Source organism: Salarias fasciatus, chromosome 8 (genome assembly GCF_902148845.1).
Source record: "Salarias fasciatus chromosome 8, fSalaFa1.1, whole genome shotgun sequence".
NCBI lineage: Eukaryota > Metazoa > Chordata > Actinopteri > Blenniiformes > Blenniidae > Salarias > Salarias fasciatus.
Window position 1 is genome coordinate 1606624 of NC_043752.1, and position 24342 is coordinate 1630965.

General features: G+C 48.4%; 1 protein-coding gene across 1 annotated transcript in view; it reads left to right on the forward strand.

Annotated features, from left to right (window-relative positions):
- sdk2b (sidekick cell adhesion molecule 2b) overlaps window positions 1–24342 on the forward strand; it is a 246546-nt gene that overhangs the window by 167705 nt on the left and 54499 nt on the right. Inside the window, 3 exon segments of the mRNA XM_030097476.1 lie at window positions 6810–6969; window positions 17507–17613; window positions 19051–19198. Of these exon segments, the coding sequence (XP_029953336.1) occupies window positions 6810–6969; window positions 17507–17613; window positions 19051–19198 (415 nt within the window).

A 24342-nucleotide genomic window follows, 5' to 3' on the forward strand; every position in this document is an offset into this window, starting at 1 on the left:
GTGTGTGTGTGTGTGTGTGTGTGTGTGTGTCCCTCTCTGCAGAGGAAGTGAGTGATGGGAGGACGCGCTCCCCCCTCCCCCCCCCGGTCTGTGATTCCCCTGCTGTAACCTGCACATGCATTATTGAGAGGTGAAGAACATTGTTCCACAGTGTTAATTTTTCAGCAGGCTGCCGGTGGACTGCAGACACACCCCGCCCCGTCCTGAAGCCCCGGGTTAGGCAGGTCACTCAGGCGTGTGTGTGTGTGTGTGTGTGTGTGTACAGTCCTTTCAGTGTGACTGCTTTATTTCTTCATTTTGCTCTGACTTTCTCTCATTCTTACTAAAAACTCTTTTAAAGGACGAGTTCGAGTTCTAACCTCCAGCTAGCAGTACAGGTACTGATCAATTTCCGAAGCTAAAGGTGATCTGAGGTGCGAAACGCAGAGTTTTCCTCCATATGATCCCGACGCACGAGACATGAGACGCCGCTCGTCTTTATTGTGTCCCATAATGCAGGAATTGATTTGCCTCCATGAACATAATGCCCTGATCCGCCGGGCGCGCTGTGCACCACACTGCTCCACCGAGGACATTTCTCTTTCTGGATCTTGTGGGAAATTAAACCAGCCGCTCCTGAGTAAGCACACACACACACACTCCGACACACACACACACACACACACACACACATCCAGACCAACACACAAGTTGGTGTGTCAGGCAAACAGGAATGTAGATATATGTAACAGCATCTGATGAATCTCATGTCTTTTTTAGTTTTTTTTTTTTTTTTTCTCAGTATTTTTTTCTGTGTTTCACGACTTTTTCTGCTCGGTGTAGCTTTGAAAGTCGTTACCGGCGCAGGGGAAGTATTGCTGTGGGTTAAGTGATAAAGGTAAGCGTGGAAGCTGAGAGCTTAGCCTGTCGCGGCTAAAGGTTAGCCCGCAGATTTACGACTGCTATCCCTCTTCGCCCGGCGTGTTTAAAGAGGCCGACACTTTTAATATTTGAGCGGCAGTGATTGATTGCGGCCGGGAACTGCTGTCCTTCTCCCGGGCTCGATGAGAGCAGAACAAAAGGAGAAAACTGCCAGTTTAGCAACTTCTGAATATTCATGGAACACGGAAAGTTTGAACGGCATCTTTCTAAAACCAAGTGAAGTGAAGAGGTACGTTGATATTTCTCTGTAGTGAAATCACAAATTAATGCCACAATGACCTTTAATTTTGAAGTTTTTCATACGGGTTAGTGGAGGTGCTGGCAGCATGGCCTTCTGGGAAATGCAGTGCCACCGGGAAGGGAAGGAACTCGAGGATGAGGCATCGATGAGGCATGAATGGAACAAAGATGGCCGACAGCCACACGCTGGAGAAGTGCCAAAAGCTGTGTGCAAAACCACGACATGCACGATCGGGCACATATATGTGCATGATTGTATGTGTTATGTTGGTACGACGTACACACGAGGCGATGCGGGCGCCGCTGATTAGGATGATGTAATTTGCACGCCGTTGACGTGAGTGTGTCTGGACCAGGAGCTGGCCCGGGTCTGAGCGTCTCTGAGGGATGAGCGGAGTATCAGTCGGCACACACTCGTCTGCCAAACGTACAGTAATGCATTCACATACATTACGTTTTGGAGCACTTCCCACGCACTTCTCACATTTATACACACACACACACACACACACACTCATATACATACCCGCAGCAAGAGGGCCAGACCGCCGTGCTAAATAAAGACAGACAGTGGAGCAGGTTTTCGCGCCCAGCGGGACCATTAGCGGCTCGGTTAGACCACCAGGAAGCTTCCATCCTCATCAGCGTAGCAAACACATTCTGACACCTGCCATCAAAGCGTCCGCACCAACACGTGCACACTGTGCAGGAATAAACAAATCGTGTGTGAAGCCCTAAACGGTCCCCGAGCTCCAGGCACAGGTTCACCTCAGACGCAGTGCAGGCTGGATGCGTGTGTGTGTGTGTGTGTGTGTGTGTGTGTGTGTGTGTGTGTGTGTGTGTGTGTGTGTGTGTGTGTGTGTGTGTGTGGCAGCCCCGGAGGCTACAGCTGAAATATGTATGCTGTGTCCGGTCGCGCCGGGCCCCGGAGGACGGAGCTAGCAGGGAGGCTGCAGTACCGCGGCCTTCTGGGAGCGGGGAAGGAAGCGACTGTTCGCTGGAAACCGGGCTGTGTGCGGACCGCTCGGCACGCTACAGCCGAGGAAACGCGTCATAAACACACTCACAACTTCTGCAGCTGAAGTTCTGCATCTCCACACAACAAGAGAACGGCTTTCCATGATTCCAGCGGAGATTAATTCCTCCAGTATTCAGCCGACTTCACCTTCGCTTTAATGGTTCCCATTATTTCCACAAGGCTCGAAACAGCCTGGAGTCTCCGGTTGGAGGCGGGGTCGCCCTCCGTTCATTCAGACACTCAGAAGGTTTCACATCTGAATTAAAACACCTTGAGGTGGAAAACTGTGAGATTAAAAGGAAAGTGAACTTTCTGGAGAAACCACACCACACCACAGGGAGAACATGCAGATTCCACTTCAGAATGACTGAATTTCCATTTTTCATCCCAGATTACTAACCATTAAATGTTGCTGGCGACTATTTAAAGCCGTGCTTTAACCTTTTACCGTGAAGTTTGTGGAGTGAAAAGGGAGATCTTTTTGTGTGACTGTAGCTCTTGTTATTTCAGAAATAAATCCTCCAAGTTCTCCTCCATTATGGATTCTCACCCCGGGGCAGGCGTTTGTACCTGGCACTCTTCTCATTAATGAGGGAGCCGATTTAATTGACTGTGCTGCAGACTTGCTTGTGAGCGTCCGTCTGACACGCCTCACCCGCCACGCACACACTCACGCCGGACGTATCGCGGCTTGCCGGCGAGCGGGGCCGTCACCCCGGAGAGCGTCCTCTGGCACGGGCCGAGCGGGATGCAAATGAGGGGCACGCACACACACACTCACACACCGCCGTGTCGCCGATGGTGGTCGGTCTGTAATCTTGTCTCCGCTTCCTGTCAGTGCCGTGTGCACAACGGCAGTGATATTACACAAGTTTTCCCACTGCATTCGTGGTTTCACCTCAAGACGCCGGTGTGTCTCCTGTAGTCCATTACATTCTCGATCACCAGCTATCATCACGCCCTGAGCGCCTCCAGCGTCCCCGCTTCAGAACATGCTCACTACATGTTACTCATTCACACTCTCTGCTGTAAAATGAAAATAAATCCCTCCCTTTGATTGATTCTGTCTGACGAACAGGAAGCAGTTGTGTCTTCCCAGGTGGACCCCAGCATGACGAGTTCAGCCTGTCACGCAAAACAACTGATGCAAATCCCCGTGAGGGTTTATTGAGGAGGCGATGCAGCGGGGCGCCGGAGGGGTGGGGGTGTGGGGGCCGCACTCCATCACGGAGATAGCAGGAAGCGTGCCGCTGCCGGTCTCTTCATTCGCCGCACATATTCCCGGCGCTGATAGCCGTGAAGGGAAGCGCCGGCGCTCCGGCGCTCCGCCTCACGACGGGAACGTGCGTTTTGTTCAGCGTCTCCGTCACGTCGCGCCGCGCCGCTGCTGAGAGTCGTGTGTTTGAGTTCACTTGTTGAGTGGTGATTTCAGTATAATCCATCGGTTTGCAATGTTTGGTTCGTCATGCCCCTGCCCCACTCCTCGACATTAACCATTAACCAATCAAATCAGTGAATACAGCGAGTATTAACCAATCGAAGGCATGTCTTCATCATCCTAGGAAAAAAACAAAGCGCCGATCTGACTTAAAAAAAAATCAGTTTAGATTAGTTATAGATGTTTTTCAGTTAACTGGATGTGTGGAAATAGTTACACCAACACAAAGTTCCATGAATCAGAGCTAATCCCACTTGAAGTCGTGGCGGTGAGAAGGAGACGATTTTTCCACCATTTCCTGACCTTCATATAATATGCAATCATGAGATTCTGATTGATCGAGGCCAAGATAATTGACATGTTAATCATTAATAAAAATAATCCTGGCTCGCAGCCCTGAGTTATTACGTCCCCGGAGTGTTTTTTCTTCCTGAGACTGCTTGTGCTGATTCCACTGTTTGATAGCGCTGATGAGCTCTCATGGACTTCCTAATGAGGAGGGTTATTGGAGATATTCATCAGTGATCAATGCTTCCTCTGGCCTCACACCCTCCTGTGGGTGGATGGCTATCTTGTGGGTGATACAGTATGCGTGTTTGCATTTTGTTTGCGTCCGCCCTCCCCTCCCCTTCACATCCCCTCGCCTCGCTCACTGCAGTCCTGCCCGGCTCGTCCCTGCTCTCTCTCTCTCTCTCTCTCCGGTTCTGCCTCTCGCCTCGTTCTGTTTTATCTCCTCATCGAAGATAAAAGCGGCGCGCACATCGCCAGGGAACAATTAGTCTCCGCCATCTCCAATCACTTTTGCACGTCTCAATCTCCCTCATTTTCAGCCGCTCGTCCTGCGTGCCAGGCGCAGCATTCACCCGCGCTGCTTTGGGAGATGCCCAAGCACTTCAACTCCGAAGGCCGCTCAAAGTCTGTTTTCCATTTTATCTCTATTTTGCATCTGTTAAGCCCTCAGTCTGCCATATATCTTCTTTTTTTTTTTTTTTTTCCTCATATCACTTAACCTAAGTGTTCATTTTTCTCCTGGTTCATTGTGTATTCTCTCGCTGCGCCGGCCGAGGTTTCACTTCACAGTGTGACTTTCTGATTAGCCGCTTCTCTGTTTTGACTCTGCTTTTTATGATTCGGCTGCGCGGAGGCTTTCTTCATGTTTGACTAGCTTAAGGGATCAGATTTTAACAGAACGCACTGCAGTCGGAATGGCAAGGGGCCCAATTCTGAACTCCAAAACGCTAGGTAGTAATGTGAGTGGAAGCCGGCGGATCAATACTGTGTGGTATTTTATCGAGTCTCCTTTGTCTTCTCGTATTTGTTATAAATATTTATTCATGCTCGCTGGGCTGCGCTCAGGTTATCAAAAGTCAGAAATACCACTAAAGAGCTGGTGATAAATATGCATCAAGAAGGCGCAGCGGAATAATGAATATTCATCACCAACTTATTGAGATGTGTGTGCACTTTTTGAACCGCAAACAACTGATCTTCATCTGCAGTTTCTCACCATTTCCCTGGTTGTGTATCTCTTTGTGCGGCTCATGATTCATCTCTGCTCAGCCGAGGCAAAAGTACTTCCTGTTATAGACTGAGAAATAATTTCCAACTTCTTTGACAGGGCTTAATTGATTATCTTGGGTTGTTTCTGTGCTGCTTTCATGGTTTCTGTGGAGGATATTCGGAGCTGCAGGATCAGTTCCTGCATCTGTGGGATCTAAAGTACTGTTTCGAAGCAGTTTCTCTTTTCTTCTCATCAGGCATGTAGGCTTTTGATATCTTTGACGTGTTTCGATTGGATTATCCCGCCTTCTTCAGAAAAGATGTGAGAATCTATTGGGAACATGTCGAAGGTGTGCTGTAAAGCAATATTTGGAAGAATCTACTATATATACTTTTTTTCTGCCATCTTATTTCCCCATTTCCATGAAACAATCCGTCCTTTTAATCACTGCTCGCAGCCCGACCGTGCCAGGGTTCGAGCCCCGTCTCTGGAAGCCTCCGTCGCCCGTCTGACTCTTTGATGGGGAGTGAAAAGCTTGTAAATCATCTTTGGTTCTTCACTCTGGTTTTACTTTCATCCCCTATTTTCCACCTCATTCCTTCACTCTTATCAGTCCACCTTCAGTGCGTTTGTCGAGGTGGGAAATATCAGTGCCATACATCATTCTGACAGTTTAATTTCAATGCCTGATTATCAGTCAATTTGATAATTATATTATCCAACCATCCAATTAATGTGCTCTATATTTACAATGATGGCGAAGTAAGCTCTCAGTTTGTGCATCGTTTATTAGGGGTGAGATATTGGAACCTCCAGGGACCTTGGCAGTTTCTCTGCGAGGCCTCCTGATTGAGATATAAATATCGTTGCGTGCGCTTCGCCCTGTGGAGAGGTTCTCGCCGCTCGTCTTCAATCCGCTCCTTCACAGTCAGCAGAGCGTGTTCAGGAAACGCAGAACGAGCGAAAGACAGGGCGAAGCGGAGTGGAGGCGAACGAATGATGAAAGGATTTCATGCCTCCTCCTTGGCTTTACTCCTCTCCTGTCTGCTCTGTCTGGCTCGGAGGGAAGTGCCAATGAGTTACTGACACACAAATACACAGAGCGGGAGAAGCAAGACCAATTCTTTATGACTTGATGCCTGTGCTTTCTCTTTCCTGTTAGCCAGATGCCTCTGACAGGCTCAAAGCAGCTCAGACTCACACGGCGGTCTGGAAGCTCCAAATGCGACGTTTCTAGAAGAGCTTTTTGTTTTTTTTTCTCCATCTGCAGTGTGGCATCCTAATGTTTACATACCCGTGATAATCAAATACAGCAGAATTGGATTTGTCCTCGATGCAATCCCGCCATCTGAACATTTACAATCTGCTGCAGTCAAATAGACGTAAGCATCGGCGCCGATTGTTTCTGTCTCAGCCTCTCCATTCAAAATGTTTTCCAGCCTTAATGCTCGCTCCTTATCTCTTCCCACCTTAGCTGAATGAAAGTTAGATTCACATTAAATATGTGAGCTCTCTCCCGTCTGTTATTTCTAAAACTCCTACGATTCTCTTCATGTGCAAATTGTTTGCCTGCAGGATCCGGAATGTGGGATTTAAACCCAAGTGTTTTTTTAATCAGATGCTATTGAGGTGTTTTATCCACTGGATTGGTTTAGAATCAAGATTAAGTGAGAACGTGTGTTTCTTTGCAGACGACGTGCCTCCTTACTTCAAGACGGAGCCGGTGCGCAGCCAGCTCCACCTGGAGCGGAACCGGCTGGTGCTGACCTGCATGGCGGAGGGGAGCTGGCCTCTGGAGTTCAAGTGGATCCATAACAGCACGGAGCTGACCCGCTTCTCGCTGGAGTACAGGTGAGCGCTCGAAGGAGAACGCTTGACCTTCAGAGTTCAGAAGTTGAGCTGCAGTCCGATCTTGGTCTTGACATTGGTCGCGAACCCTTAAAGGTGCATTAAGGAGTTTTACAACCTTAAAAATACTTATTTTCCACCATAAATATGTTACACGTTTTAATGATGTGTACAATGTCCCCTGACATATTCATTACAAGTACCTTTAACAGCGCTAAATTGTCACTTGAAAGTTGCAGTGCCGGTCCGGCACCAGAATTTTTTTGGGGAGAATTTGAAAGGAATGACGTAATGTGCGCTCCGGCTGGTTAGGTTTCATTATGTCCGCCATTACTCCGCCAGATGCTTAGCGAGCAACAACTGAGCAGGATCTTCCAGAAAGTAAGAACAGACTGGCTTCTAGCACTGCCACAGCTCCACACAGACTCCACCAGGTAAAAGAAACTTAAATCTTACTTGAGCGCTTCTAAACAAGCGAAGACGGAGTCCCCCTCTTCCGTGCACGGGAACCACAGGGACGAGTTTTTCACTAAGCTGCGTTACGCCCAAGGCCTGCAGGGGGCGCTGTTTCGCATAAAACGTGCAAACTCCTTAAGGCACCTTTAAAGTCTTAGTCTTGGGATGTTCTGGTATTGGTCTACTCTGTCTCAGGTTAGGTGGTCTTGAGTACAATATCAGTATTAGCCCATTAAAATCCTAAAACATAAGGGTTCATATACATTAAATAAATACTCCGAAGATTTTTGACCCACGCCCTATCCCTATCATTGACAAACTTAGACAAGCTCATAAATACCTTTTTTGCGTCTTTGCGTCCAGTGGCTGGTTCCCAGCTGTTAGCATCATAGCTTAATTTCATCTTAGCTCAATTGCTGGAAGTCAATAGGAAACAGAGCCGGACTGACGAAAGTGGACAAAGTACTCCTTCCAGTGGTCCAGGGGACGGCGTATTAGCACGTGAAGTAAATCTGAATGGTTATAAAATATTTTAAAAGACGTGATTTCTTTTCAATCCGTAAAAATAACGTTTTGATACACACAGATCTGCACAAACATAGTGCTCCGCAGAAGGATATACCGGCGCACAGTGGCTGAGTCTATGGCTTCTACTGCTGTGCACCGGTACACGTCTTTTCAAATGTTTTATAACCATTCGGATTTACTTCACGTGCTAATACGCCATCCCCTGGACCATTGTAAGGAGTATTTTGTCGGTCGACTTTCGTCAGTTCGGCTCTGTTTCCTGTTGACTTCCAGCAATTGAGCTAAGCTAACTACGATGCTAACAGCTGGGAACCAGCCAATGGACGCAAAGACACAAAAAAGGTATTTATGAGCTTGTCTAACTTTGTCAATGATAGGGATAGGGCGTGGGTCCAAAATCTTGGGAGTATTCCTTTAATGGATAAACTAAAGGTAAAAACTTGAATATCAATCAGGAAACAAAAGACACAATAACACCAGAAGATACGTCTCATATTAGAGATCCATATAGAAACCTATTTCACTAGAATATAGTTTATTGACTCAGTTTTTACATGATTCTCTGTGTCCCGTTTTAAAAGTGGCTTCCTGTGTGTATTTGTGTCACGGTTTCATCGTGCAATAGCCCAATAAATAAAGACATGGCTTGTGCCGTTTTGCTTTTACTCCTTTATTGCCTCTCCCCTCTCTGGTTTCTCTCTGCGGCTCTCTGACCTCCATCACTCTCTCTCTGGAGAGGCTGCGAACGAGCGGAATGAGGGGTTAGGGCAGCAGATAAACTGTCTTTAATGGTAACTGGAAGATCCTAATCATGTAGCAAACATAGCTCTTATCTTGCAGAGCAGTGTGTCTGCGCCGGGCGGTTTCCGCCCGCATGCAGGCGGCGCTGTAAATGAAGCGCCGGAGGACTGAGAGAACGCTCACTGACAGCACTTGGCTGATCTCTGCCGAGCTGTGGGGGGAAAAGGCAGCGCAGGACATGCAAGGAAGGCAGATGGGCTCGGAGGGGCAACAGCAGGCCGAGACGGGCACAAGCGGCGCTCGGAAGACTCAGCTGATTGGAATGGACTGTACTTGAGAGCAGCAGTGTCTGCCGGAGCCGCCGGGTCCCTCTGTCTGTGTTACTGGACGACTGGTTGAGTGATAGGGCGGGTGATTAAACAAGCGCTGAAGCACGAAGCCGTGCACGAGTCTGTCTCTGTTTAAAAGCACATTAAAGGAGAAATGATCTCCTTTTCTGCAGATTAGAATATGGGTTCCCAGAGCGGGGTGCAGGGCTCCCTGAGGAAGACACAGGTTGGACCAGAGGCTTTATACCTGCTTCCAGGAGCTTCACGTTTTAACACAATCATGTTTTTGGCAACTGGAAGGTCAGAGAGTTGGCTTCTCTCGACGCTATCGTTGAGGTGTCGAAGGAGAAATTGGAAGGTTCCTCATTTTGTGTTTAGTGCTGCTGGTTGATTTTCCAATATACTTATAAAAAGAAATATGAAGCATTGTTCTGTACGCACAAGACGATCAGTGGGAAAAGGCGTTTTTCCATTTCTCGAGCTATTCTTTCATTTATAGGGACACTGTGACTAATTTCAGTCATACCTCTGTTGTGCATCAGGTGGCAGTAATGAGTCGATTCTGAACTGAGAGGCTTAACAAGTTCAATATTATACATGTTAAATTTAATTGCACTGAACCTTTAAAGAAATTCAGTATCAAAACTGTAAAAATGTGAAATTCCTGTGGTTTCTTCTCCGTGTTGACGGTGTCGAACTGGAGAGTTCAGCCACGCCCGTCCTGTTAGCCGTCATGCTAACGTGAGGAGACTGTAGTTCAAAACGTTAATTCTCAAGAGAGCATTTAAGATTCCAATCATGCAGATAATCAAAGACCCTGTTTGATGCGAGTGACATAATTGTTTGATTAGTCACTGTTACGTGATTATTGAATTTACAACAGTGGAAAATGGCGTTACTGCGTCAGAGGCTGAAGTAATGCGAACGCTCTCCGAATGCCTGCAGCTATTGCAAGGACCAACGTCAGTATGAGCTGTGTGTGTGTGTGTTTAGTATGTGTGTGTGTGCACATGCAGTCCTACTCCCACGATAAGCCTGTCTTTGTGCCAAGAGAGTGAAGTAGATCCCCATATTAATAAGGTTATGGTAGAGGTCCCCAGCGCTGAGAGCTGCTTTAAATATTGACACCATGCGACTTGACCTCGTGTCCTCTGGCAGCCGATCAATACTGCAAGGCCTGCGTGGGCATTATTATTCAACATGGAGGTGTGGGTGAGAGAGAGAGCGAGCAAGACGGAGTGTGCCTGGGGAGGGGAGCGAGTGGCACAGTTTTTAGTGAGTGCCACTCCTCCGAAAGGCCGAGCTCCGCATTGACTGCCGTCACGTAACGCGCCGTCCGCCTGACATCCACGGCAAAAAAAAAAAAACATCACTCAGCGGATTGATTAGGAAAATTAAAACTCACCTCAGTTAACAAAGAAGCTCAGAACCAAAACCATTAAGAGTTTTTGAGAGCCGAGTGTCCAGCAAACGACTGGCTTCTGCGAATCAATGCAGCGTTCCCATGACCAAAACCACGAGGGTGATTACCTGGCACTCCACCAGCCTTTATGCTGCCAATTAACCTAGAAACTTAATTAAGAGAGTTAATTATTAATCAAACCTCAAGAGCCGTGTTTGTTTGTCAGTTGCTTCTTGGCTGAGCTGGCGGAGTGTGGCTTCTGCTCGTGGGAATACTAAACTTTTCCCCACCTTTTTATATTGTGATGAGGCAGACGGAAAAAAAGCCAAAAAGGCCTTCCGGGGCTTAACGGAGGCTGGAGCCAGCAAAGTACATGCTGAACAGGAAGGAGCGTCACCGGCTGACTCTCTCTGCTTCTCCTCGTCGCATGTTTTGAAGTGTGAAAATTAGTTTTCTCTACAATGCAGTCACAACAAAATGACTGATTCTTGAGTCAACTCTGGCTTCCCACAATCAAACAGAGAAACAAAACAGCCTCAGAAACATGAAATTAACATTTTGACAGCTAGCATAATGGAGTGTCACTTCAGTCTCCAGTCGTGGCCTCTCTCTGTAGAATACGTGAAGGTGCTCAACGGAAAGGCCGACGGTGTGTCTGTATTGTTTGAGGGGAAAGTAATAGAGCCATACGTCAGGTGTATGCGGCGTTTTCATGGCACAGTCTGAGGAAAGAATAAAAACATGTGACAAACGAGGGGCTAAGAAGCCTCTCCAACACGCTTCCAGCAGAGACGAATAATGGAAACACGAAGGTCTTCAAGAAACAAAGCGTCTGTCGGGTGTTCCTGTCCTTTACGTCTCCGCATTCAAACACAGACGTCTCAACTTTTGTCAGCTTGTCATCGACTGACCTGACGAATGTGCGTCAGAGGGAACGGCACGATCAATCTCTCTCTTTACCTCGCCATTTTCTCTAAATGACGCCGCCTCCTGTTGCACAACCGCCGACCTGTCGTCAGGTTCACACTGCGTAGGACACCAACCTGAAGTAAGGAAAGACGGAATGAATTCACCCATCTGCTGAATCCAGTTGTATCAACTAGTTAAGCTCAGAACTTCCTGAAATCATTTTTAAATGTATTAAAAAATAGAAGAGTCAAGCTTCTATGATTCCAGTTGAATCCTGATACTGAGAGATGCTTTTTACTTCCTGTCATCCTCTACTTTCACCGTGGTGGAGAAGGTACCCGTGCTTTTTCCCAAAATATCTTCTTGACTAAAGATTTTTTCTGCCGCTGCTGCATTTGAACTGCATTGATCGATACATATGTGACCTGAAATGTGCATTTTTCTCCTCAACGTGTCGTTTTCACGGTTCGCTCTGAAAGCCCGACTCCGTGTCTGGAGGAGAAATGACGCCGTCGGATTAACTGGATGCAGATGAAGAGAAAACGGAGCGACTAAAACCCATTATGTGAACGTTGGAAGCCAAACCATGACTCCACACTGCAAATCCCTCCAGTTCCATCCAACCGCAGCAGATCAGGGAGCAGCCGGCGTCAGGTGGGAGAGGTCAGAGAGGTCAGAGAGGTCAGAGGTCAGCCAGATTTTGGTAAAAACCTCAGCTTGTCCTTACACTGCTGTCAGCTACCAGGGGATCAAACATAAGGCCCACAGGCCAAAACTGGCCCACAATTTCCACTTCCTTCTTCTTCTTCTTCTGTTGTTTCTTTTTAGAAACGTGTTTGATTGAAACTCTGAAGCGAGTCACGGCTCGGGTCAAATCCAGCTTTCAGATCCATCCAGGGCTGGATCAAGATGCTTCATTCTGCACAAGTTCTAAGCTTCTTTTTCACAGATGGAGGTTATCCAGGTTTTTTCATGCCGTTGCTCATCGAATTGAACTCAAACACTTCTGGTCACAGCTTCTTTTTTTCCCGCCACAAAATACCTCGGTCGGCGCAAACAGGAATAAGCAAGTGGACCTTGAGATCCAAATGTTCCTGTTTGCTCATTTTCATTCTCATTTCGGTCCTGCGGGCTCGCTGTGTGCTACAGTCCTCCACATTACCCAGAAGTCCTTGCTGCTGCTGCCGATCCTCATTTCCACGCCGGATTGTTTCACGGAGCGGCGTCAATTTCAAATAAATGATTTTTGTTAAGCTTGTTTGCGGCGCTCTCTGCGTAATCTGTGAGCGTTTCCTCTATCTGCACCAATTTCCGCCCTCCGGGGCGCCGTAAAGGAGCCATCGCATTTATGAATACAAGTAATGAGAGCAAAGTAAATCAAATAAATAACGAAGGATGTGGAGCCACTCCACTCCTGAAAAGGGGGAAAAAAAAAATCCCACTAATCTGAAGCAGGTTATTTAAATTCTTCCAAATAAATCGATGAGCAGAAGTGGTGATAAGAGATTATTTTTCTTCTGTGTTAATCGGAGCGGTTGACTGACCGGTTGTCCTGGTTAAATCAGATTACTCGGTTCGGTTCGGTTCGGTTCGACTCGGCCGCCCTTGTTCGCGGCGGCGCCGGGCTGAGCGCTAATGAGCTCAACGTTATTCCTGCTGACGACGAAAAAGTAGCGCTAACGTCCAATTCCTGGGCTCAGTGTTTGACTGGCGTTTCGAGAGAGGACCGACAGGAATCCAGCTCGTCCAGCCGTCCCCCCCTCGTCTCCGGATGACCTTAATGGATTCCCAGCTGGAACTAAAAATGTCCACTTTCTATCTCCCTGGCATTTTCCTCCACGGGCGCCGGATGCAATAGATTTTTTTTTTTTGCTCTACCTTTCCATCTCCTCCCGTTGCAGAGTGAGGGAGAAGCGAGGCGACTCGGTCCGGGTCTATTATGCGCAGCTGTTTGCTGTGTGTGTTCACAAGGACCTCCAGTTATGTTAAAAAACACTCCATCTTCACTTTGAGTTCATCTTCCTCGCAGCGTCTCTCGCTCGATTCTGTATTCTTGTGTCGGTTTGTGTCAAACACGTTTCAGTTCAGCACAATTTCCTCTTGAGAGGGTCGGACCGGTGGAATCGTGGCATAATAGCCTGTAAAGTATGTCTTTATTGTGTGAGTGTTTTCTTTGAAATGATTGGAATTTGTGGTGGTTTGGCGGTCAGAGATGAAGAATTCTGGGTCAGGATTCAAACCCTGGTCCAGGTGGGGGGGGGGGGCTATAGGGACTCACTTGAAGGTGAAAACGCTCCAGCGCATCGCTGCTGAGTGGAACATGGTGTGAAATTAGCTTTTCATCGGTGTGTAGGGAACTATAGTCAACTACGGTGTGTGAAGATGTATGTCCTTTTGTTTTTCCTTTAAAAAAAAGTGTACAACCCCACCCGCCCACCTCCTGACCCCCCCCCGACCCCCCGACCCCCCGACCCCCCCGGGGGACCTTAGACAAATCGCCTGTATTGATTTGCAGGGCCTTAAGCCTGCAGTCCCGTTGCCTGTCATGTATTGTGTGTGGCGGGTATTTATTTCAGAACCGTCTCCAAATTGATTGACTGCACTTTCAGGAGACATGCCTTGAAAAGCTATATACTGCACTATTGATTTGTTTCCAGAGACACCGGCCCGGTAACTCACCGAAGAGCTGTAAATATCAGCCTTCGACTGTCTGTCGATGTGCGTCACGTGAGCGCCTCCGCCGGCTCGCCACGTTGAAGCACGTGACCAGCGCCGCGGCGGCGGTGTGTAATCATCTTATTAGAACGAAAACACACATCAGCATAAAAGAAAGCCCCGGCTTCCTGCTCCTCTCGTGTGTGTGGCGCTGGAGGCTGCCGAGCTGTAAGTGGGCTCATTAGCTGAAGCAAAGTGACAACAAACTGCGATACGAGGGTGAGGACCTTCCGTTTAGCTGCAAACCGTACCGTTAGAATTTAAACAAAATAACACAGAAAAAAAAAAAAAACATACAGTAATTACAAGTGAGCTGTGACTCACTGATTTGTTGCTTTATGTAGTGTTTTCCAGAAACAACCAAAGAAATGAGAAGACGCGGTGTGAAGGCACTGACAGCCTCGTTACCGCCTCTTCCTAAATTCAAACAGCCTTATAATTTGTGGAGATTTGCTTTTACGACAGGCTGGGGTGTAATCGCCGCGCCGGGCTTTATGACGCCGCTGCTTCACTGGCAGTCGGAGTGAAATGTTATTGGGGCTCACCTTGGGAACAGGTAGGGAGTTATTATCACAACACTGTCAATAAAAGGGACCGCAGCGTCCCTCTATTAAAGTCTCCCCCCCCCCCGACCTATGACCCCTCCCTCGCCGTCGCTGTTTTCCACCGCTTCATGAAGTTAAATATAGTGTACAATATCTCAGTGACCGTTATCGGTTCAGTTTTATCAATAAGAAAAAAGAGGACAAAATGGCCTCTCTGCTCACATCTGACATCCAGTCCTCCACCCCCCCCCAGCACTCCTCCATCGAATCATTTCTCCTGAGTGGGGCTAATTAAAGGGGATCTGAAGGAGTGCGCTGACCACGGGGACATCAATCAATCTCTGTCCAGCACAGAAAGCCCCGCTGACTCCCCAAACCTGCTGCCAGCGAGCGGCCGGCGCCACGCAAAGGTTAATTATATTCATTATATAAGAGACGGGAGAGAGAGAGAGAGAGGGAGGGGGAGAGAGAGGAGAAAGAGGAGAGAGAGGGGAGAGAGAGAGAGAGACGTTCACCCTGAAGGCCTGGTTCGGGTTAAACTTTGAGTCTTGACTCCACCTGTCGCCTGTTTTCATCTTAAATCTTCTCCTCTGACCAAACCCTTTACCGATCCCGTCTTTATTTCCCCCCCTTCCCTTGGACAGCCCTCCGTCCTCTCCCTCTCCCCGTCTGCTCTCCGTCTATGCAGAACACATGTTCCCGATCGTATTAATGCAGCTGATGGAACGTGTGAAAGAAGGCAGCCGTCGTTAATAAAGCCTCCTGATTAGTTGATTAAGCCTTAACAGACTCTGGTCTGAAACTCATTTAGTCCTTTGGGTCTAACTGACACAGTTGGTAATGAGGGTTGATACTGCTGCTGTTTCCTTCTGTGTGTGTGTGTGTGTGTGTGTGTGTTGGAAATAATGCCAGTTTTCTTTTTTTACGCCGTTCCAGGTTTTTTAATCAGCGTTACACAGGTGGAGCTGAGCATTAATAATCTGACACATTAAATGAATCACATGAAAACTTTAATTGTTTTCTTTCGTTTTTTTCTTTTTTTTTTTACTTTTTATATCACAGTTGTGTAAGCTGCGGGTATTATTCCGTTCTGCCGTGGCGTTTCTCTTCTGACGAATATGAGTTTCCACCTTTGCAGAGGCTGCGCCGCTTATCTCCCGTTTTTTTCTCAACACATAATGGATTGAGTTTTTTAATTACCTTGATTTATGGGACAGTCCCTGATCTGGACTCTCCTCAGTTCTCGCTCCAACTTTGCGCCGCCGCTGTTTGGATCTGTGCTTCAGACGTCGGGAGACGTTCTCTCTGATGTTCTGAGAGCGGCGAGACGAGCCGGCGGGTTCTGAGCGGGTCAGCCGTCTCGTGCGTTGAAAGGTATTTCCGAGTTTAGTTTCTCGACATGGAGGTGACGCTTTGTGAAAACCTGAACTCAGAGTAGCACAGCAGATGTTTGTGTTTTCCCCAAACTCCAGAAGAACGCACAAAGCTCTTTAAATCAGGGACCTGAGGCGATCGAACCACTCTGATCAGACGCCATTTTCAAGACGTCGCCGTGTAAACGCGACACTGAAACCGAAGTTTTACCTACTGCTCAGAAATTCAGCATTTTTATGCATTTATTCATAGTTTTTAATGTTTTAACTGCCAGCGTTGATTCTGAACACATTTATTTCTATTTAATCATTGAGCGCAAACATCAGAAAATGTCTCTGGGTGATGTTTACGTAACTTTGTATTCAAATATCGGCCTCGATTATGCGAGAGCTCGGTCCGCAATCACAGTTTTTAGTTTTGCAATTGTCCAACTTTGCTGCAGACAGCTTGTGGAAAGCACTCGTGAACCCTTAAATTGCTCTCTTTTACATCTCATCTCATTCGCCGGCGCTCTCCTGCAGCATTTATTCAAGACGGGCAAAATAAATAAAAAACAGAAAACAGAACACCCTTCATAAACTAAAGCAGAAATCCAAAACTCTTCAAACAAATTGCATGCGGTCGCCATGGAAACGGGAGCATCCCGTCACCGGGGGTCGCGCCCAGGCGGTCTGTCTGGCGGGCGTGCCGAGGCGCTCTTGAGCACGGGTCAGGCGTGGATGTGACAGCGGACGTGGCGAACGGCGGCCGCCAGACGGACGGAGCTTCCGTGGGCGACGCCGCTGCTCCCGCTCGCACTTCTGCCGCCGAGCACGCCGTCGCGCCGCCGCTCCGGCAGCACCCGGCTGGAAGCATCCCTGCTGAATGATGAAGACTGCAGCTGCATTTCTCCAGATGTGGCACGAGGTTCGCTTCCTTCCCCGATGTGTAGAGAGCGCGCTGCGCTGCCCCCGCATGGCGCCGCGGCGCTACTGCCGCCGCCGCCGCCGCCGCTGGACGCCGGAGTCAAGGTCACCTGGAGAGTGTCAGCTGCAAGAGACGCACGGCTCCAACCCTGATCCCGGGGGGATTTTCTGCCTCTGTGTGTGTGTGTGTGTGTGTGTGTGTGTGTGTGTGTGTGTGTGTTTGCTCAGAAGACAGTTTAATGCGAGTGTTTGCAGTGTGTGTCTTGGGGGAGAGCTTCGCTGTGGTAGCCGCGCTTCCCTCTCGAGCATCATTATCATTGGAATAAACAACAGCTAAGCCCCGGCGTCCTCGGTGCCCTTGTTCCTCCATTAGATGGTCTTAGGTTGTGTGTGTGAGTGTGTGTGTGTGTGTGTGTGTGTGTGTGTGTGTGTGTGTACACGCAGCTGCTTTACTAATTTTCAGACCGTGTTGAAATCTGTTGCTGTTTCCTTGAATAAAGTGTTTTCATATTTTGGAATTAGTTTTTAATTATTGAACATTGTCCTCATCTTTTTGTTTTCTCTTGTGTGCGTGTGTGTGTGTGTGTGTGTGTGTGTGTGTGTGTGTGCGTGCGTATGTGTGTGTTCCTACTCCAGGTACCTCATCCCTTCCTTGGACCGCTCCCATGCCGGCTTCTACCGCTGCATCGTGAGGAACCGGGTGGGCGCGCTCCTGCAGAGGCGCACGGAAGTGCAAGTGGCCTGTAAGTATCCCCGCAGACCAACGGATGAATAAACAGGTTGGTGATAGATGGGTGCTGAGTGAGAGAGTGTGTGTGTGTGTGTGTGTGTGTGTGTGTGTGTTGGGCTGCCTTTGCGTGAAGGACTGAGCGGGGAGGGACAGCTGCTGCCGGGGTGACGGATCTACCTGCGTGGCGTCGGGAGCGTTATCGGCCCGGACAGCTGTTCCACTCAGCCTCCTCATTAGATTGATATTGTTGCCACAGTTCTTTTTAACTTTGCTTCATTTCAATATGACCGCCGCTTATTCCGTTCTCTCTCTTTTGTCAACAACATCTGTCGCTCCATTTCAGGGATGGAGGGAGGAAAAAAAAAAGAAAAAAGGAAAGCCTCCCTTGCAGCGTGTTTCTGTGAATTCTCGCCGCCGCTCGCCGCCCTCGTCTCGTTAGCGACGAGCCGCGGTGGCGTCTGGAGTGTTGTCACGTCTAATGCGCCCCCGTCCGTCCCCTCCCCCCGCCTCCGCCCGCCACCCGGCCTTCCCGGGGCAGCGCCGGGTTTGCTGAATGGAAGTGACGGCGGCGGCCCGGCCCGGCCCGGCTCGGCCCCGCCCGGCCCGGCGCCCCCCAGGACCCCTCTGTTAGTACTTTGGCAAGCAGACCGTCACTGCCGCCACCGCCTCCCCGCCCCGCTGCCCCCGCCCTCCCCCTCTCTTGACTTTGTTGTCTGGCCACCACAGCTTCCTATTTATTTCCTGGCGTCCGCCCCGCCGCTGCTCCGTTCCACTTTAGTCCCTCTTCTTCCCATTTCCATAATTCTCCTCTCCCCTCTCATCAGCGGCTCATGCGGGGGGACGGACGGCGGCGCAGAGGAAGAAAGGAGAATTAAGGACACCTGGAGGCAGAAATGTATGAGACAGACAAAGGGAAGGAGGACGGGGAGAGAGGAGGGATGAGGACGGGGAGGAAGTTCCTCCACTGAGGAGGAGGAGGAGGAGGAGGAGGACGGCGGCACTTCATCCAAACTGCACATCAAAGTTGGGGATTTGGACACTTCCCAGATTTTAATTTCAGCCCAGCACCACAGATTCTTTTTATTTTTATTAATTATCTTTGAAAGAGGGCAGGAGAGAGAAGGAATGAGACGGCCATCGAAGCTCAGCCAGTCAAACGAAAACTTTCCTCAAGCAAAAACTCCAAAACGACCCTTTTCGCAGGAAACGGGGCCTTCGGCGAAGACCGAGATGATTTCCACCCAGACCTCCATTTAGCGTCCCTCTGTGAGCCGCCGCATCCTGCTTCCCTCTCGCCCGTCTTGATGCGGCGTTGGAAACCATGGCAACCGCGGCGCGCCGTCCCTCGAAGCCGCTCGGCGCGGAGAGCAGATGGCCGAAGCTCTCCGGTCAGCAGAAAGCCAGATCCGTGTCTTTACTCACCCTCCTCTGTCTCGTCTCTCTCCTGCAGTCATGGGCAGCTTCGAGGAGGGCGAGCGAAGCCAGTCGGTGTCTCAGGGGGACGGCGCCGTCGTGCCGGCGCCGCGGATCCGCAGCTTCCCGCAGCCGCAGGTCACCTGGTTCAGAGACGGACGCAAGATCCCGCCCAGCAGCCGCATGTGAGTCCGGCTGCATCCCGGCCCCCGTCCCGACCCGCACCCCCACACAGACACAGGTCAAAGGTCAAACTGAGGATAACTGATCCGCAGAACTGTTTCTGGACGTATTTTAACTCGAGCTTTTATTTAATTTTTGCTATTTGAGCAGTTTTAACACTTTATAACTTGGAGATAAGAGATGTTTTTTTTTCAGAAATGTGCGAACAAAATGAGAATCAGATTAGAATATTCATGCGGGAGCCTTTATGGAAGGACGAAGGAGCCGCATGTTTCTGACTCTATTGTGTTTAAATTCCTTTACATGAGAGCAAATAACTTTAAACAGCATCTTTTGGGTTTTGTTTCAGATAACGTTCACACTTCAAACGATGTGATTAAAATACCAAAAGATGCAAAAATACCTTCAACCAGCACACGAAAAAGTTTCTGAAAGAGTCAAAATGGCTCAAATGAAACAAAAACTAAACTGTAATTGTAACATGTTATTGAAATGTTTTCCTGGTTTTAAAGCTTCAATTTGCAGCTCTGAGCGCATTTCATTCGGTAGAGAGAAGACAAAAGTGTCTCTTTTGGTCAAAACTCTTGCAGACCTCTGGTTCTTCTTGTTTTTTGGTCCATAAACTTCCACCCAAACACAAAAAAAATGGCCGTCATGCCAGCTGTTAACACACCGTTTGGAGTGATCTGTGTTTAGATGGTGGACCTCATGAATGAGAGGAGGATTCTAGGAGAACACACTGAGTGAAGTGGCTCAACGCTTCCACCGGATAGTGCGTGTTTTTGTCTTGATTGGGTGTGTGTGTGTGTGTGTGTGTGTGTGTGTGTGTGTGAGAGTCTTATCCCCGTCTCATCACATCTACATTTCCTCGCAGCGGGAGGTGACCTTGCCTTTAGTCAGAGTGAGTCTTCCTTATCAGCTCCTCATCATCAGTAATCACACCTTGACCTAGAATCACAATGAGCCGAGCGCCCAAATGGCGGCGGCGGCGCCCGGCCGCCACCACGACCGCTCCGTTCACCCTGCTGCGCCTCCTCCTGACGGAAAATTGGATGAGCGATGGCGCTTTGGTTCACAAAGATTCCAAACAGGAGAGACTTTCACCCTCCTCGAGTTCCACGTCCCTCTCATTTACCCCCCCCCTCGCCTCGCCCCCTTTTGTCTCCATTACAGACCCCCCGCTGTGTGCGCTTTGCCGCTCTTCATCCTCGCTTCCCACCCTGCAGCTCGGAGATGCTAATACCCGCGACGCGCCACGTCCCAAGGTCGCCGTGTGCAAATGAGCGCTGTTGATAACAGGCGGCCTTTTTTTTTTTTTTTTTTTTTTATTGAAAATCATTTAATTGAATTTGATTCATGCCACCAGCGTTTACTCTATAGCGGCATCAAAGTGTCACGAGTGGGAGAGATTCAGCGAGAGAGAGCTACCGAGTGTTACCTTGATAAAGAGGGTTTTTTTCTTCTTCTTCTTTTTTTTTTTTTTTTAAGGACTTGTTCCCTCTGGAATCCGTTGTCTTTCTAAACGTGGTCACATGATGTCAAAATTTGGCGCGTCAACGGCGTTTTTGCATTTTGGTTGCAGAAACGCTTCACGTTTTGAAAACGACGTCCATGTAGAAATGTTCAGAACGATGAAGTTCGCACTCCAGGCCACGAGGTGGCGCTGTTGCAGCTACACAGAGATAAATACTCGACAGACGATGACGCAGTGATGCTGTTATATTCAGAACAAAGCGCCAACATGGACGATAACGCCGTGATGAGCAGCAGCGTTCCAGAAAAGTACATTTTCCTGCGAACTCCAACCACGGTGACCGTTTCAGGATCTTCCCTTCCTTCCTTTTCCCCCGTCTCCCTCCTCCACCCTCGTCCCTCCTCAGGTGTCATAACTTTAATTTGCAGGCTCTTCAGGAGTCTGCCTTGTTGCTCTGTTTTATCACACCCAGCAATAGAAGAGTGGCGTGAAAAAAAGAAGAAGGAGGAGGAGGAGCTTTTGTGATCACTTCCATCCAATCTGGCAGATAATGAGATGTTCCTCTGCTCTGCTGTGAGTGTTGGTGGCGTGGATCGGCTTCGATCCTGTCCTCCGGTACTTTCATGTTTCCATCGCCGCTGAAATCACTTCAGCGTGACACTTGTTGATTGCGAGGACTCCGAGTCGACCGCGTCTCGCCCGCCGTGCGCGTTCAGCAAACACAAGCAGGGCCGACTTGATTACACCTCCGAGATGTGCGTAATTACAGGAGCGAATCCGAGCAAAAACAACGAGATTAGGGTTTAATAGTATCTATTCAAATTTAAATCAAGTGGCAAATCTGGTAATGGAAGGAGGACAGTTTAGAAGTGGTTAGCATGTACATGTAGCATGTAGCTACATGTACGGTTAGCGCTCCTGATAGGGTTGCCAACTCCCAGAGATTGAAATAAGGAACGCCTCTCGTGGGCAGCTGAAAAAAAAACTGGGTTTTTGGGGGGTCAAAAACGCATATATAACAGCATTTTTCCACAGTTATACCTATTACAGACTATAAAAACACATTAGGCTACTGCATTACACCTACAGTAGCAAGATTGTAATAACTCATGATCAGTTTGTATTTGAGGCCTACAGTGAGACAGTTATCATTCAAGTATCATCATCATCATGGACAGCAGCTCTCAGCCACTGCACCGGACGGTGGAGCAGCTCAGCAGCTCCTTCAGAGGCCGACTGAGACCCTCAGAGCAGGAAGGAGCTGCCACAGGCCTCTCATCCCCACCGCTGTCAGACTGTACAGTTCTACTGCGTGGAATATGTGCAATAATCCTGGACATTATAATATCCTGCACCCCCCCCCCCCCCCCCCCCCCCCCTTTCAGAAATTCAGCTACACTTTATCATCCATTCACTCTGCTAAAACATATTGTACATATTATATCATACTGTATAGGTATATATTGCATCACATATTGCATATTGTATATATTGTATATATTATATATTTCCTGTTATATTTTTAAGATTCAGGTTGTACATACAGTTTGATCTTCATTGTCTTGAGCTTCTATTATCAATCCTAGTATGATTTGCACTATAACGTGTTAATTATTGCACCATTCATTACTTTTGCACCCCGCTGTGGGTTTTATGAGCCTATACACCTGGAAATTTCTCCACTGTGAGATTAATGAAGTCTTCTATTCCTATTCTATTCTATATTTATTGCTAAATGTGCAAAATAACATCAAACAGCTGCTGTCTCTTCTGGATTTTAACATGTTCTTTTTTTTTATTTTCAACTAAAAAAGTGTCAAATCAAAACTGAAAAACCTTCTGAACAGAAAAACCAACAAGGTTCCGTTTCTAAACTGAAAACACTCCACAGTCTGCAGCAGCAGACACAAATCAATGATATATCCGATATGGAAACGGCACAAACTTACGTGTCTCTGGAAGCCATGCTGCGCTGCTTTAATGTTGTGATTTACTTCTTCCCATGCGCTGTGTGACGAACCTGACTATTGGCCAATGAACTGCTGAAGCCTACTCGGAACGGTCTTTTTTTGACCAATGAGATGTGTCGTCGAGCCATCTCTGTCAGCTCATTGGTCACAGAACGTCAGAGAGCCGGTGAACAATTTACCGTAAGTTTTCAAAAACAAGCGCAAGTTCCATTGCTCACGTTTTGACTCTCACAAAAATACGGAACAAAGTGCGTTCCTTTTCAGCTCAATACGGAACGCACACTTTTACATCCAAATACGGAACGATTCCGTTTTTCAAGGAACGGTTGGCAACTCTAGCTCCTGATGTCCTCAAGCTAAATCTGACTGTGGATTTGATCATGTTTTGAATTTGCGCGGTCAGATGATGAGCATGAGTGATTATCAGGAGATCCGTGTGCTTCCAGAGCGTTGCTCAGTGAGCAGCATGGATATCCTCGACTCGTCCACTGAATCATCGTCTTCGGACGCCGAGAGGACACAAGCTCACATTTGTGATTTAAAGTCATGATGGATTTTCACATTGAGCCACAACAACTTCAGTGATTCCTTCCTTTTTCATATGTTTTCACTGAAGTATATTTTTTAAGCCAATTACCTGGAAATCCTGTGATTTTGAACGGGCAAAAACAAGCTGTGAAACCTGCTGAACGCCGGCGTGTCGGTATGGTGCGAACACAACACAGCGCTCGGGCCCTGGATGTGTTCGGGAAACCCACAGCAACTTAATGAATACAGCTTTTTCTCTCCTTTTTTTTGGCCTCCCTGCTGCCAGTTTCCTCCTGGCAAGGCGGCGTCTGGCTGCGGCGCCGTGACTGCTCCCTCCCTGCCATGTGGCCCGTGCAGCTGCTGGTTCTGGCATCCGCCAGGACTGCTATGCCGTCTCGAGCAGCAAACGCATAAACTTGCAGATTCACTTATTGTCGTGTTTTTCTCTGATAGGCTTTTTTTTCCTCTTCTTCTTGTTTACTCTCCGCGCTCAAACGGCGCGTCCTTGTTTGACTCGCGGCCGCAGACTCGGGTCCTCCGGTTCGGCCCGGACCGTGGCGTGTTTGTTATATTGTGATCTACAATGAAATGCAAATAGAGAAATGGCTTATTTAGTGCTAACCCTCATTATTCCTTCCTTATTGAATGTGGATGCATTTGGCAGGGCCCTTCCATTCAGCCGCCGTGATTTGTTGGGTTATTTTGGAGACTTAATGTGGTGTATAATCAGTCGTCTCAGTAACACATTTGCCTGGAAATGTATGGCTGCTGGCGGGGAGGCGAGTGTGTCGCCGGATCCTTCCACTATTTCACCGCTGACGGCGGCTCGCCGGCCCGTCCACCGGTTGTTTTTCCTCCCCGGAACTTTTTCCTATTGACGCTCTGGCATGGATTTATCTGCAGTACAACTGAAACAACCTTGTAGAGGTGTCTGCGAAGACGGAACACAGAGGAGGCCGACCTGGAGGAGTCAGCGAGAGGACATCCGACCTACACACTCACACACACACACTCACACACACACACCGCTGTCCGCTTGAATAATTTGCTGTAGCCACTGGTCAATTAATGGCCTCTCCCCGTGACGCCGGGTCCTGTCAGCATGCTATGGATTCCCCATTAGTCACAGGAGCCGCCGAGCAGCCCGGCCCTTCCTCTGCGTTTCCCTGCAGCC